Source organism: Tachysurus fulvidraco, chromosome 18 (genome assembly GCF_022655615.1).
Source record: "Tachysurus fulvidraco isolate hzauxx_2018 chromosome 18, HZAU_PFXX_2.0, whole genome shotgun sequence".
Classification (NCBI taxonomy): Eukaryota; Metazoa; Chordata; class Actinopteri; order Siluriformes; family Bagridae; genus Tachysurus; species Tachysurus fulvidraco.
Window position 1 is genome coordinate 2,205,104 of NC_062535.1, and position 15,049 is coordinate 2,220,152.

General features: G+C 38.3%; 2 protein-coding genes, 1 long non-coding RNA gene and 2 other non-coding genes across 5 annotated transcripts in view; all 5 read left to right on the plus strand.

The window, feature by feature from the left end:
* Nucleotides 1-561: 561 nt before the first annotated feature.
* LOC113661904 lies at nt 562-2,105 on the plus strand. The gene is made up of 5 exons (XR_003445130.2): nt 562-704; nt 1,079-1,203; nt 1,421-1,495; nt 1,704-1,743; nt 1,952-2,105. It is a non-coding gene; the product is annotated as an uncharacterized LOC113661904 (long non-coding RNA).
* On the plus strand, nt 1,255-1,342 carry LOC113661939. Its single transcript, XR_003445141.1, has one exon. It is a non-coding gene; the product is annotated as a small nucleolar RNA SNORD60 (small nucleolar RNA).
* LOC113661940 lies at nt 1,788-1,876 on the plus strand. The gene has a single exon (XR_003445142.2). It is a non-coding gene; the product is annotated as a small nucleolar RNA SNORD60 (small nucleolar RNA).
* A 683-nt stretch (nt 2,106-2,788) lies between the features above and the next one.
* On the plus strand, nt 2,789-9,531 carry LOC113661890 (monocyte to macrophage differentiation factor 2). The gene is made up of 7 exons (XM_027176413.2): nt 2,789-3,291; nt 5,897-5,978; nt 6,544-6,704; nt 6,895-6,969; nt 7,153-7,254; nt 8,432-8,501; nt 9,282-9,531. Exons 1-7 carry the CDS (start codon nt 3,278-3,280, stop codon nt 9,483-9,485), a joined length of 708 nt encoding a protein of 235 aa, XP_027032214.2. The 5' UTR covers nt 2,789-3,277; the 3' UTR covers nt 9,486-9,531.
* The window catches only part of radil (Ras association and DIL domains), a 30,040-nt gene continuing 24,343 nt past the window's right edge, over nt 9,353-15,049 (plus strand). Inside the window, exon 1 of the mRNA XM_047803367.1 lies at nt 9,353-9,481. The gene's annotated coding sequence lies outside the window, so the exon portion shown is untranslated. The remainder of the gene's footprint in view (nt 9,482-15,049) is intronic.

A 15,049-nucleotide genomic window follows, 5' to 3' on the forward strand; every position in this document is an offset into this window, starting at 1 on the left:
TAATTACTAAGTTATGGATCTGTTAATTTAATAATAAGTTAATAAAATATGGTTCACATCTCACAAGTTCCTCCAAAAGCTTATTTTTTCTGTTCTCAGTCACACTTTGTTGGCGTATATTTATTATTGTCATAGCTGTGTATTCAATATGGCCACTTAAGTTGTGATAGTGAGAGACTGAGTGCATCTGTTCACACTGATTTCAATAGCAGATATCTTATTATAATGTCCATTGGTATCAATCTTAATATTTTTATGAATACATGTTTAAAGTTCGGGACTGTGGTCATCGTGGCCCCTAGAGGTGTGGCCCCCGCTGGCAGGCGTCCCTTATTTTTCTGTATTGAAGGTGGCAACCCTACTGATGACCAATGATTACATTTTTAAACTGGTCTGGTTGATTGAAATGCATCTACATTCATAAGACTTAAATATGAGTACGTTAGTAATTTAATGAGTAATTTAGACATTTTTTTTATTTAATTGTATGTTGAAGTGTTTTTTTTTTTTTATTTTCATTTTTTTTTACTTCTCTCCAGCAGGTGGCGGTATGGAGCAGCCATGACTCTGCTATCTGATATCATGAAGAAGAGAGACTATGAAAGGAGGTCTGAAGGTGTTTCTCCTTCTCTTCTCTGCGTGGATCTTCATCATGTGGACCTTCGTCTCTGTCTCTTTACCTTCCTCCAGCTGTACAGCTTCATGTAAGTAAAAGCGAATCTCAGGCTCTTTATTAATACTGTCTTTATTATTATTTATTATTTATGAACATACTGTGTGCTATGGGGCCATTTGGGCGCCATTTTTTTTGCCCACGTGGTTCATCTGTTTTTCGAGGTGTTTCTTCTCGCTGGTGTTTTATTAGCTATTTTGTGCTCTGAAAATGCTATAAGAAGTTATTTTTAATAATTAAGTATGAGTTATATAGTATAAAAAATAAATAGGTATTTTATTTAGCTAAGGAATGTTGCTACTCCACTTCAGTCAATGATTAAACTACGCTTTTGGTGTAAAGGTGAGAATTTTAAAAGATTTTGTTTATGCAACTTTGTTTAATTTTTTTTTTCCACTTTTCTAGACTCACGTGGCTTAAATAACTGGAGTAACACGTGATCCCGCCTTCTGCGTTGTGATTGGTTCTCAAACATGAAGCAGCCCTCTGATTGGATGGTGTGCTGTCTGGAGACTCCTTTGAGTTATTAGGTATAAACTTTTACTAGGTTTTATAGTTGTTTTTATATAAATCCTTTTCTGAACCGCTGATGACTCCTTTTTATTTTTCTGACACCTCGTATGAGGGCTGCTCAGCAGTCCCTGATTTATAGTTTATATTCTGAGGTTCATTAAACTTGTGTAAACTGTAATGTCTGTAATCTGGCTGTCAGAGACTGAACTTTCTGCTTTATTTGTTCGTAACCAGGATGTAAAGTGGCAGGAACGTCGGAGCGGTTTCTGTTCATCAAGAGTTTATCAGCCTGGATATCAACAGTCTCAGGTTTGGATGGAAATTATTCAGCGTCGTTCTTTAAAACACCAGATTAAAAGGCAATGATGAGAATTTGTTTATCTGGCCCTTATGTTAAAAGGATCTGATGATAAACTCTCTCCCTGATGCTTTAACAGTTATACAGCAGGAACAATAACTGGGTTTTTTGTTCTTTCATTTAACTGCCTTCAACTTGTTTGTTTTTCATTCTTTACAGATTCTGATGCTTCCCGTTTGGTCGAAGTCTTTAGTCCAAGGTAAGCTGCATCTTGGTATTCCAGAACGTTCTTGACGTTACACCAGCTGTTGATGACTCGCTTAAACATTTTTCTGACACCTACTATGAGGGCTGCGCTGCAGTCTTTGATTATACGTTTGAACCTGAGGCTTGTACATTTGAACCTTTTGTGTTTCCCTTTTTGTTTTCTGTCAAACTTTTAACAATCATGGTTTTTCTTTCTGCAGATGGAAACGCATCAGGAGTCCAAGATCTTGCATCATGCTTGAGGAACATCCTTACATGTGTTAAACATTTGAATTTTGGATTCTTCTCTTTTCAAACTGCATGTTGACTTGATTCCTTACATTAAAAAATAAAGTTTTTTATTTTAATTCAGAACTCCAAAAGGCTCCCTTTATTTATTTTGTTCATTAGACAAGTCTGATCACAACCGGTGTTCTGTTCGGGGTCCGATGCATCGCCGCTCTCATTTCATTTCCTGAATGAACAGATTGTAACATTTGACTTCCGTGACATGTGTACATCAGAACCAGACATTTCACTCTACAGTGTGATCTTTTATTTTGGTATAATTTTTCCCCTTTCTGAATCAATCTGTACCTTAATCGTGATATCAGTTTCAGTCACTTGCTGCTTTGCAAAATGCTTTACAATATCATGAAACTGCTACTATAACACTAATGAGTTCATTCCAGTATTTCTGCACAAACAATATTGTCTGAACACACAGTATTTACACTGATCGGTGATGCATTTGTGTATTGTCTTGTGTCTCGCATGTACACCAGGTCACAGATACACTTACTTTAAGGGCTACTTATTAATCCTTAGCTCTGTCTGATTTATGTAGCACCATGATCCTGGAGAAACGTCTCATTTCACTGTGTACTGCAACAGCTATATATGGTGTGAATGGCAAGTTTCTTGACTTGATTAAAGTTTTAATAAAATGCTATTGTGTGGTAAACAATTCTGAACAAGACTAGAAAAGTTTACAGCGCCCTCTGCTGGAGACTCGCTTCATTCAATGAAAAATAAGCTAGACTTTAAACTGCTTTACAGCGTGTAGAAGCTTGAGCTAAGCTAATTTATTTAATTTGGATGTATTTAGCAAACCTATTTTATACAAATAAGCGTAATCTCAGTGTTTAACAGGTAAAACTGCGTATTTTTGTTGCATAACGTCTCTCTTTTTTTTTTTTCTTCGACATCCCTCTCTGTGGTTTGCGTTGAAACCGTTACAATGTCCTGCGTCTCAAAACGGCTCCAGTTGATCACTTTAGTGCACTACGTAGTGCACAAGCCCCATTGTTTACACAGTGTAGTGAGGAAACATCGGATTGAGACGCGACCTCAGGACTTCCGGCTCTTCGGCGAAAGAGTCGGTTCGCTTATTTTTCCCTCTCTAAAGTGATGCTCGGAATAAAATGAATGCTTCGGGAGACGATTAATTAAAGCTGGACACTTTCTTGTTTTTTTCCCCCTGGATTAAGTTTTAAATTAACAAATAGTTTTATTTTTCTCTTTCTATATTGGTACATATTGTTTAAATGAATCTTGTAAGGTAAGAAGCTGAATAACGCAAGTCTCCAGTAAACATTTACATCAATATTTTAATATCTGTCCGTTTTTACTTTTTTTTTTTACATTTTCTACAATTTTGTAAAGGAACTGTTTCATTTCCTTAAGCTTATGTTTGCGTGCATGACGTATGTGTGTAACAGCATCAGTCATGGCTACATTCATACAGATGTGGCTTGTGCATTGTTATCTTGATCACATCTGGATTACATAACTCGTACACACCTGGATTCGTCTCGATTTGCTTTATTTAAAATTGCTGTTTGAATCAGTTTATCAGTACAATTCATTCGTTTTGATCTCCACGCGATTTCATTCTGCAGCTGTGCACATCTGGATCTTATTAATCCTGATAGGGTTTGAAAGGACAAACTATGTTAAGATCTGTTTATCTGTAGCTCTACATCTCTGTATCCAGAGCCTACGCCTCCACATAACACACCGAGCTTATTACTAACACTTCTGGTGTTTTTTTTTGTTTTTTTTTTAACTATATATATATATTTCTCAAATGAACACATCTGGATTGATTTATTTAGGATTAAGCCACTCGAGCTGTCTAGTTGTACACATCTGGGTGATCTGGATCCTTTTTCTTTGTATACATCTGAGTTACTTCACATCTTGATCTCTTAATGCTTATACATCTGGATTACAATCCACATGCGTCTGGATCTCTGTATTCCTACACATCTGGATTCCTTTCATTCCTGTGTGTATGTGGATCCCGTTAATGTTGCAAAATCTGGATTACTTTATTCACGTATTATAATCAAATTTTTTTTTACGTCATCTGAAATGCTAAACCTACATACCTGGCTCTCTCTATCCTAGGTGTACAGATGTGTCTACATTTCTAGTTTGCACATCTGGATCGATCTTGCTGTTGGATTGTACTTTTATCCGAATGAATTCATTAAACATGACAACTTTATTGCCATTACATGTCAATGTCTTTAATCGAACGCTCCTGGACACATTTAAACTGTTACCTAGTGATGCTCATGCTAGGTGCACATCTGGACACTTGAACCTAGGCAGGTGTGATTTATGCCTTCATGGTTAGAAGAGGAGGGAAGCAGCAGGTGTAATTTTGCCAGGCCGGGTATTTCGGCTGCTGTATTGGGTCAGTAAGAATAGAAATGAGAGCATTATGAGCATGATGTGAGTGCTGCTAAGATTCTGCACGAACTGGAGTGTAGACTTCCTATTTACACTTCCACACTTATCCTTAATGGACATCTTACTCTTTTCCGTTATGCTTAAACCCGGACATCACAAGTTCGAGCAGACGGACTGTACAGTAGATCATCAGACTTGAGCATGAGACGTACTTCAGTTTCAACGCGTTCAGTCTGTTAAAGTCTCAGATGACAAGAGAACGAGACAAAATGGTGCCAAAGGCGTGTTCTAGTGCAGGAGTGAAAATCAGAGGTATCTGTTTATGTATCTAGAAGTGGGTGTGGCCTAACAGGGCAGTTTTAGAGTCATGATGTTTCTGAGAAAGCGCTGACAGCAATTCGGTTTACAGCTTTACGCTTGACTGTCGCGTGTCATTTACAGCGGAGACTTTATCCGTGTCATAGAACACACATCTGGATTGATCTCGTCTGCTTGGCACACATGGATTAATTAAGCCACTTAATTCAAATCTGTCTGGAACTCTTTAGACTTGCACATCTGGATTCCTTCAACTGTTCAGCTGTACAAATCTGGATCTCTTTACGCCTGCACATCTGGATGTTCTGGATTACTTAGTATCTGGATCCATATGCTTAGACATCCGGATTACTTAGTATCAGGATTACTGTATCCGCATAGGTCTGAACCTCTTTATTTTTATTCTCTCTGTGTCTCTGTGTGTGAGCTGTTAGTCACATAGACATTCTCCAAAATTGTGGGAAGTTCAAACGAAAAGGCGGAAGCTGAAATCCCTGATCTAGATAAAAACACATTCAGACCCAACGCAGAAAAGGATTCTGGGATACATCTTTACATTCAGGTTTTCCCATCACACTCCCTGCTGCTGTCTCAGTGTCTGCAAATCTGACGTTTCCATGGCGACACTGACATCATGTCCATGCTGAAATCCTCAGTCATCCTTCTCCATGGTTACCAACTGTTGCCAAGCAACTGTGAGGCCTGGCAGCAAGTCGCAGCAGCAGCGGCTTAATTCGACTTGCGATCAGTCACGTGACCGGCTGGTTCAGCGATCACATGCCACACACACACACACACACACACACACACACACACACACACACACACACACACACACACACACACACACACACAGGATTTATATCTCAGGGTTTGTGTAGAATGAAAACGAGAGAAAAAAACCTTTATTTGATCTTTTAACTAAGTTTACTGACGTGACCATTGATGTTAAATTCTGGATTGTGTTTGTTCGGTGTCTCTTACAGGAACCCTGGAGAAAACTCATCCTAATTAGAAAGTTGCTTGATATAACTGTAAGAGAAGTAAAACTCGTGTAGTTGAACGTTTACCTCTTAAGGACACGCCCCCTGGAGGTTGAAGCGGGGTGTGAATATGAAATTGCACTGAACCATCTTCTTTCTTCACAGATTTATGAACAGCCGCGCACCAGCTAATAAGAGGTATCAGCCGACCGAATATGAGCACGCAGCTAACTGTGCGACACACGCGGTGAGCCACGTGCAGCAGCTCTGGTTTTCAGAACTCGATCACTGTGTTTTATCGTTGGCAATTTAGGGAATAAGAATCAGAATTATTCTACAATATTTATGTGGGTCAGGGTTTTAGATGAAGTGGACTGGGATTTAAATCAGTTTACTGTCAAAGAACATATAAATAACTGGTTTTAAATGAACATACATTTGCAAAAGTGGTGTTTTGTAAAATAAATAGATAGATAGATAGATAGATAGATAGATAGATAGATAGATAGATAGATAGATAGATAGATAGATAGATAGATAGATAGATAAATATTAAATTGTTGTCTGAATTAGTTGTTTCAGCAGAAGGTTTTTTTTTGGCAGGTTTTTAGCCAATTCTTTAATGGCTGTGAGATTATTGCTCTAGTTTGCCCCCTAGTGGAACAATTTAGAACTCTTTTATTTTTTAACCTCAATAACCGGCCACAAGTGGAGTTTAATCTAGGCCCCGGATTGACAGGTTCGTTAGTTGGATGGTTTTTGTTTGATCTACGTCTGATCTAGGCGTTTAATACCTTGACGTGTTTTCACAGCTCTGGATCATTCCCAGTATTCTGGGGGGATTTTTGCTCTACTTCCTCTCTGATGACCACTGGGAGGAGATTTCAGCGTGGCTCTATGGCGCAGGCTTGTCCAGCCTTTTTATCATTTCTACAGCCTTCCACACCATCACCTGGAAGAAGAGCCATATGCGGTACACACACACACACACACACACACACACACACACACACACACACACACACACACACACACACACACACACACACACATACACACACATGTGGGTTGAATTTCCACAACTCCCCCTAAACTGTCATGGCTTTATTGCAGAATAATATTTTGTCGCCTTAGTTCCCTGGTGCACATTTATCTCTCTCTAGGTCTGTCGAGCAGTGTTTCCACATGTGTGACAGGATGGTGATTTACTTCTTCATAGCTGCATCCTACACACCCTGGTGAGAGATTTTCATACACACACAACATTGTTGTTTACCTTTTTTAATTAATTACAGAGAGTTTTTTTTACATTTGGAACTTTCTTGGTAAAGTAAATCATACTGTGTGTGTGTGTGTGTGTGTGTGTGTGTGTGTGTGTGTGTGTGTGTGTGTGTGTGTGTGTGTGTGTGTGTGTTTCTCAGGCTGACTTTACGGGAGCTCGGTCCATGGGCCGCTCACATGCGCTGGGTTGTCTGGGCGATGGCCTCTGGAGGAACTGCATATGTCTTCTTCTTTCACGAGAGGTTTGTGTGTGTGTGTGTGTGTGTGTGTGTGTGTGTGTGTGTGTGTGTGTGTGTGTGTGTGTGTGTGTGTGTGTGTGTGTGAGAAAAAGGGAGAGAGAGATTGAAAGAGGAATAGAGGTAGAGGGATGTTCCTGCTTAATCATTATGTGGTGTAGAATTTGTTTGTGTGTGTGTGTGTGTGTGTGTGTGTGTGTGTGTGTGTGTGTGTGTGTGTGTGTGTGTGTGTGTGTGTGTGTGTGTGTGTGAATAAGAACACTGACACGATCAGGCATTAAACTGATTTGTAGAACTGTAGAATTCTCAGTCCTGATTGGTTGATATTGCGAGGTTTATTTGGATGTGTGAAGATTTACAGGAACCTCGAGCTTTCCTCGTGCCTGTTAGAGTGCTGAACATTTTACAGATATGTTACAGAAATGTTACAGATATGTTACAGATATGTTACAGATATGTTACAGATATGTTACAGAAATGTTACAGAAATGTTACAGATATGTTAGAGAAATGTTACAGATATGTTACAGATATGTTAGAGATATGTTACAGATATGTTACAGATATGTTACAGATATGTTAGAGAAATGTTACAGATATGTTACAGATATGTTAGAGATATGTTACAGATATGTTACAGATATGTTACAGATATGTTACAGAAATGTTACAGATATGTTACAGATATGTTACAGATATGTTACAGAAATGTTACAGATATGTTACAGATATGTTACAGAAATGTTACAGATATGTTACAGAAATGTTAGAGATATGTTACAGATATGTTACAGATATGTTACAGATATGTTAGAGATATGTTAGAGATATGTTACAGATATGTTACAGAAATGTTACAGATATGTTACAGAAATGTTACAGAAATGTTACAGAAATGTTACAGAAATGTTACAGATATGTTAGAGATATGTTACAGATATGTTACAGATATGTTACAGAAATGTTACAGATATGTTACAGATATGTTACAGAAATGTTACAGATATGTTACAGAAATGTTAGAGATATGTTACAGATATGTTACAGATATGTTACAGATATGTTACAGAAATGTTACAGAAATGTTACAGATATGTTAGAGATATGTTACAGTAAGAGGTCAGAAAGTGCAGCAAAAGCAGCTGACACTCAGACCAGCGTCTCGTCTCTGACTGTGTTGCAGGTATAAAGTGGTGGAGTTGGTCTGTTACACAGCAATGGGAGTCTTTCCAGCGATGGTTATTCTGTCTATGGTAAGTGTCCAGTCACATGACACACAATATATGGACTGTTTCTCAAATGACTGTTCTCATGCTCTCTCTCTCTCTCTCTCTCTCTCTCTCTCTCTCTCTCTCTCTCTCTCTATCTCTCTCTCTCTCACACATCTCTCTCTCTCTCTCTCTCTCTTTCACTCTCTCTCTCTCTCTTTCATTCTCTCTCTCTCTCTTTCACTCTCTCTCTCTCTCTCTTTCACTCTCGCTCTTTCTTTCACTCTCTCTCTCTCATCTCTCTCTCTCTCTCTTTCACTCTCTCTCTCTTTCATTCTCTCTCTCTATCTTTCACTCTCCCTCTCTCTCTCTTTCACTCTCGCTCTCTCTCTTTCACTCTCTCTCTCTCTTTCACTCTCTCTCTCTCTCTCTCTCTTTCACTCTCGCTCTCGCTCTCACACTTTCTCTCTGTCTGTCTGTCTCTCTCTCTCTCTTTCTCTCTCTCTCTTTCACTCTCTCTCTATCTCTCTTTCACTCTCACTCTCGCTCTCACACTTTCTCTCTCTCTCTTGCTCTTTTACTCTCTCACTCTCTGTCTGCCTCTCTCTCTCTCGCTCTTTTACTCTTTCTCTCGCTCTCACTCTCTCTCTCTCCCTCTCTCGCTCTTTTACTCTCTCTCTCTCTCTCCCTCTCTCTCTGTCTGCCTCTGTCTCTCTCGCTCTTTTACTCTCTCTCTCGCTCTCTCTCTCTTTCTCTCGCTCTTTTACTCTCGCTCTCACTCTCTCTCTCTCTTTCTCTCTCTTTCTCTCTCTCACTCTCTCTCAGGGGGACAGGTCGGGTGTGTGCGAGCTGTTGGTTGGTGGTGGGTGTTACGTGTTGGGGATGGTGTTCTTTAAAAGTGATGGAGTGGTGCCCTTTGCGCACGCCATATGGCACCTGTTTGTTGCCATGGGGGCGGGCATCCATTACTACGCCATCTGGAAGTACTTGTACACACCTGGCAATCAACAGACCAGCACCGCTCGGTGACACACACATACACACACACACACACACACACACACACACACACACATACTTACCTGAGTGTATGACAGTGTATGTAATCTAAAGGTCTAATTGGGTTAAAAACGGGATAAATCTGACATTTTGTTATTAATCGGTTTACACACTGCTTTGGGAAGCACAGTTACACGTCTTGTCCTTATTAATCAATCAGGGACTAATCGAATCACAGGTGGTGTTGAGCAAATGTTAATCATAAGTCCTCATGAACACCTTCGTACATTTTAAACTTCGCTGACATGTTTAAAGTAAGCGACATTTTGTTCTTGTTGTCGCTCTTTAACAGCTGGAGCTCCTTTAAAACTAGTGGTGAAAAATGGAAACTGCATCCATTACTACTAGAAGTCCACTAGTGGTTGTCTAGAAACAATCATACTGCCCTCAGCTTGGCGGAAGAAGAGCAGACAGGGCAGTTAATGACCGGGTTGCCATTTTTCAGATATTATTTCAGATTTGTTTACAAAGGCAAAGTGTAAATGCAGATATTGTGTTTATGTTGAACAGAAACCTTTTCTGTTGTATGTCATTGATAGATTGTAAAGAGGTAAAAAGGGGTTTATGGAGTGGAGCGAGTGAAGCTCTGTCTGAATTTTGTGCTGAAACCTGGCAACCCTGGTCAAGCCACTGGCTGGGACTAACGTACACAATGTCTCTGTGAACATCTCAGAGAAAACATTAGGTTTGATTCCGCTTGATTCTGAACGAGATTTGTTTCAGTACTCTTCTTGACATGCCCTTGCTCACTTCCACTGGATTGGAACGTACTCAGGGGAACCCCAAGGGGCGGGACTGTAGAGTTCAGTCTTTATTCGTATAAACATTATGGTATAATAAAATTTCCTTTTCAGTACAAGTTAAAAAACACACGATCATTAGGGGATCATTAGGGGATTGTGACCCCATGCTGATTAGCGTCTCCTTCGTGCTGCTAATCACAAACCGAATCTGTATTTAAATCGATCTTTATTCAGCTTGATTAAATTTTGTCTCGCAGAATTTCCAACCACTAACTAAAAACTACCAAAGAAATCTCTCCCGCAACTTGAAAATGTGTCCTCAAACCATCACATCTGTGGGGAATTAATATAAATATGTAAATACATAATAAAATCATGATCAGCTAGCGCCGGTTCTCAGCTAGCTAGCGTTCATAGAGGTCGTGGTCGTGACACCAGTTTGTATCTCAAAAGTTTGTAAATGACTTTATTCCGAGTTCAGATGTCACTCAAACCTTTAGTTTTAGTATTACATCTGAAGTGGGCGTGGCCTAAATATGAACAATCTCTGGAAATGCTGGAAACAACACAAAATGCTAGCGGTGTTATCATGATGTGTGAATTCTTGCTTTCACACAAAGCCTCAGCTACGAACACACAAGCGGTTGTAACAGAAACCTCTTAGAAAGTCGTTTATATCGTTTAAATATTGTATGTTTGACTCTGAGCTCGTCGGGTGCTAAGGAGTGAATAAACCCATTAGGAAATTTCTTCAAGTGTGTGACGATCGTGCTAACACGTGAGCGAAATGACGTGATCAAGGGCGTGATCAAATTTGGTATTCGAAAGCCTCGGTGTAGACCGGATGTACAGTACAGTACCTCCTACAGGAATGTAAGCTATCGGTACAACATTTATTTGAAGAGTAAGCGTGTGGCGTTCTGGGAAAACACTTCACTGAACTACAGACGTCCGTGAAACGAAGTGCGAACATTTACATTGCATCGATTCTCACAGAACATTTCTAATTGTGGCCGAAGTTTCCCTCAAGGTTAGACTTAGCCTTGTTGTAATTCCTTGTTGTGTTTGTGATAAGTATTTATATGTTCTAAGTATTATTATTCTAAGTATTAGCTGTATTGAACTTCCTCTTTTAGACGATACAAGGGCGTAAAAACATATGATTCAGTTCGGCACTGATACGATTCGGTTCAGTCGATTCTTTCATGAGGTAAATGAAGGTTACGGTAACACGATAAGCTGCTAACTCAGAAAAGGAACCAAATTACTCGAACTAGCAGTGAATTTAGGTCGCTTTTTGGATACAAACTGAAACTTAGGCTCGCCGGGTCTTTACGTCTGTGGAAAAGTCGAGTTTTTCCCAGACCGCCACACATTTAAAAAAAATAAATGAACGCAAATTAGAGAAGTACAATCTGTGTACAAAATACATGTGACATGACGATACTTGAAATATGTTTTCACTGCCAAAAGCTGAAAAAGCGAGGGATTATCTCTTGTGCTAGCGTTTACACCGTGCTGTTTGCTGTCGATACGCGGGACAGTTGTATTTATAGTATCACTCATCTGGGTGCGTTCTCGCCATTCGGTGTTGTGTCTGTGTGAAATGCCAAAAGTGCTTCGAGTTTGTCTTCACAGTCTAGTTCAAAGTCCTACTTTAGGGTTTTTTTTTTCTCTTAACATTTCACTTTGTCCCATTTAGCTGCTAGTGTTAAGTAATAAGGGTCTAAATTTACCATCCAAGTCTCGACACCACAGTTCCTCAGGACCACAGATAAATAGAAGGATTAGCCGGACCACATGCAGTCCACATATTTAATTGGCTGTAAGGGCCAAAACTTTGTTCTCAGGGTTAAAACGAAGTCCGGCGCCATCACCATCTCTCCAAAACATTCCACTTGCTGTGCAGAAAAAAAAAATGTACATAAAAAATAAGAAAACAAAATAAGAAAAAAAAATGTGATTTAATATTAAAATTAAACAAATTGATGTCCGGTACTTAATTATTTATTGTTTATTACTCTTACTATTATTATCTGTAATATTTAAAGTGACTCTGTAGTGAATGTATTATTCACAAACATCACGTTAGTGAGCTTTTATTTATAAAGTATAATGACTTCAGTGCAGAAACCAGATCAGTTTGAAATCTTCTGTAATCTGAACGTTTTATGTGTTTAATTTCCGGGGGGGGGGGGGGGTCTCATTAATGCTGAAGGAAACAAACAAAAAAAATATATATATATATAATAATATTAACTCTCTGAGTAAACGTCACTGGATATCACGGATATATTGGAGATACGATCAAATAATATTGCACAAGCCTAATATATATATAATTTTATATAATCTCTCTCAGACAGCTCTCTTTTCTCCAATATGTGGCTTTAGTAATAATAATAATAAAAAAAAAACACTTAAAAGTTTCTTTCTTTAGACGATTATTTTCTTCCGGAACTTTTCCAGCTCTTTCTAACAAAATAATAAAAGACAATGTGAAAATGATTGCGGACATGAAACTAAGATGCTGAAGCAGAACAGTGTTGTGGCCAGTTTTACTAAAATAAATAACAATGGATGGAGCTTTCATTTTTTTAAACAACACTCCTATTAAACGATCGCCACCAGATCACGGATCGGAGGCCGAATGTGAACGTAGAGTTAGTGCTTGTGTTTCCACCGCTGTTGCCTAAACGTTTCTCCTGCTCAAGTTTGCAAATTTCTATCAAACGAAAATTTGTACGAATGTTTCTCCTTTATCTTACGTAGACGATGCCCTTAGATGGGGGTGCACTCAGTGATGGTGTCAAAACCTTTCAATGCTGTCCTGATGCTCGTTTGTATAACTCCACTTACATTAGTGTTATAAATCCAAATCTCATTCAGATCGAGATACACGTACCTGTATTAAAGCTTTGGACGTCTGTGTGGCTTTACAAATGCTGTGTAGTTAGTTTGCTAAACTTTTACAACGTTTACTTACATACGCTGGAGTTACTGCCTGGATAAAAATATAAGTATATATAAATATGTAAAAAAAAAAAAATACACTCTGACCTCACTTTTGCATTTGGGTAGAACTACAGACTAGTTGGAAAATTCTTTCTTTATTTGTTTGTTTGTTTGTTTATTTGTTTGTTTATTTATTAAATATGGCATACATCCAGTAATATGGTATGTGGTAGCCTAGTGTTTAAGGTGTTGGGCTACCAATCGGAAGGTTCTGAGTTCGATCCCAGGTCCACCAAGTTGTCACTGTTGGGCCCCTGAGCAAAGCCCTTAACCCTCAATTGCTCAGTTGTGTATATATATATATATATAAAAAATGAGATAATGTAAGTCGCTCTGGATAAGAGAGTCTGCCAAATGCTGTAAATGTAATGTGAAGTAATATACAGTATCAGGCTAATGCCAGGAGAAAAAAAACAGAGAAAACATAAGATATCAGATCCTATAACAAATGGCAATTTTTATATAATTTATACTGGGGCATACAGTATGGTGTTGGGGAAATGTGGGTATTGGCTGATATAAATTTCAGAAAAAGTAGTATTGTGCCATTTATTTATTTATTTATTTATTTATTTATTTATTTATTTATTTATTTAATGTTTTTGTTTTAATTTTATAACTTATTTTTAATGAATTGAGTAATTTCTCAGACTGATAAAAACAGCTCTCACTGCCACATACAATAAAACTCTACATTTTTTGTTGTAATTGGGTCTATTGCAAATTCAGGTAATAGTGAATTCATTAAAAGTAAACAAAAACAACACGTAGAAAAAAGTCAGCGGATACATCTACATAGTGAACTTTGCCTTATCACGGTTTGTGAATCTTAAACTCAATCCTAATCCAGGCTTTCGTGGAAAACTGAACCGATCGTGTTTTTTGTGTTTTGTTTTGCTTTGTTTTGTTCAGCTAGTCTTAGGGGTTTAGTCAGTTTAGTCTTTGGGGTAAATTAAACTTGGATTTGTGTCTAAACCTACAGTATGGCGGATGTCATTGTAAATATCATTCGTGCCTTTTCCACGTTCGGCTCCTTTCAGAACGGTGTGTTTTTTTTTGTTTGTTTGTTCTAAAGCTTTGTAGAGACTCTCATCCTGCCGAAACCGCGCATTGTAAACATCATAAACGTTACGGACGACGTACACGTCTAACTTTCTGATGCGATTTGTGATTGTTACTTTGCTGCAATGTTTGTATTTTTATTCATGTATCTTAACGTGTGTATTTTATAAATCTCGTCGAAAACCGTCTCGATCGTGTGGCATTATTTCAAGTCGCTGTTACCGAAACAACACTGATTATTTTGCCGTGACGGTATTTTATTTCATATATATGCTGAATATTACGTCATGATTTTTATCTGTTGCTAGTTATATATAAATATGGTCAGTGCAATAAGAGATTAAGCACGTTAATATTAGTAGTGAACATTTTGTGAGATGCTGTCAGAGAAAATAAATCAACACCTTTTGACCAATCAGGTCAGTTCTCACAACAGTGCTGTGCTATAAACTGTATATAACTAATGGTGTTTTGGGGAAAGATAAAACACACACACCGAGTTTTTGTCTCTCCACAAATCCAACAAATCTGCCATTTTATAGGGATTTTTACCTTTTGTTTATGCACCTGAATGTAGGTTTTGTGCTGTCTGAACTCCTGGTGTTGTGTAAACTGTACAGCAGGGGGCACAAATTATTACATGAAGTTTATCATTACTAGAAGTTTAAACCTAAACAATGTACAACTCCTTCTTTATTCCATGTGATTGTTGAC

Coding starts and splice junctions, on each gene's coding strand:
- LOC113661890 (XM_027176413.2), top strand. Junction 6,970..7,152: donor GCTGCATCCTACACACCCTG/GTGAGAGATTTT, acceptor TGTGTTTCTCAG/GCTGACTTTACGGGAGCTCG. Junction 7,255..8,431: donor GTCTTCTTCTTTCACGAGAG/GTTTGTGTGTGT, acceptor ACTGTGTTGCAG/GTATAAAGTGGTGGAGTTGG.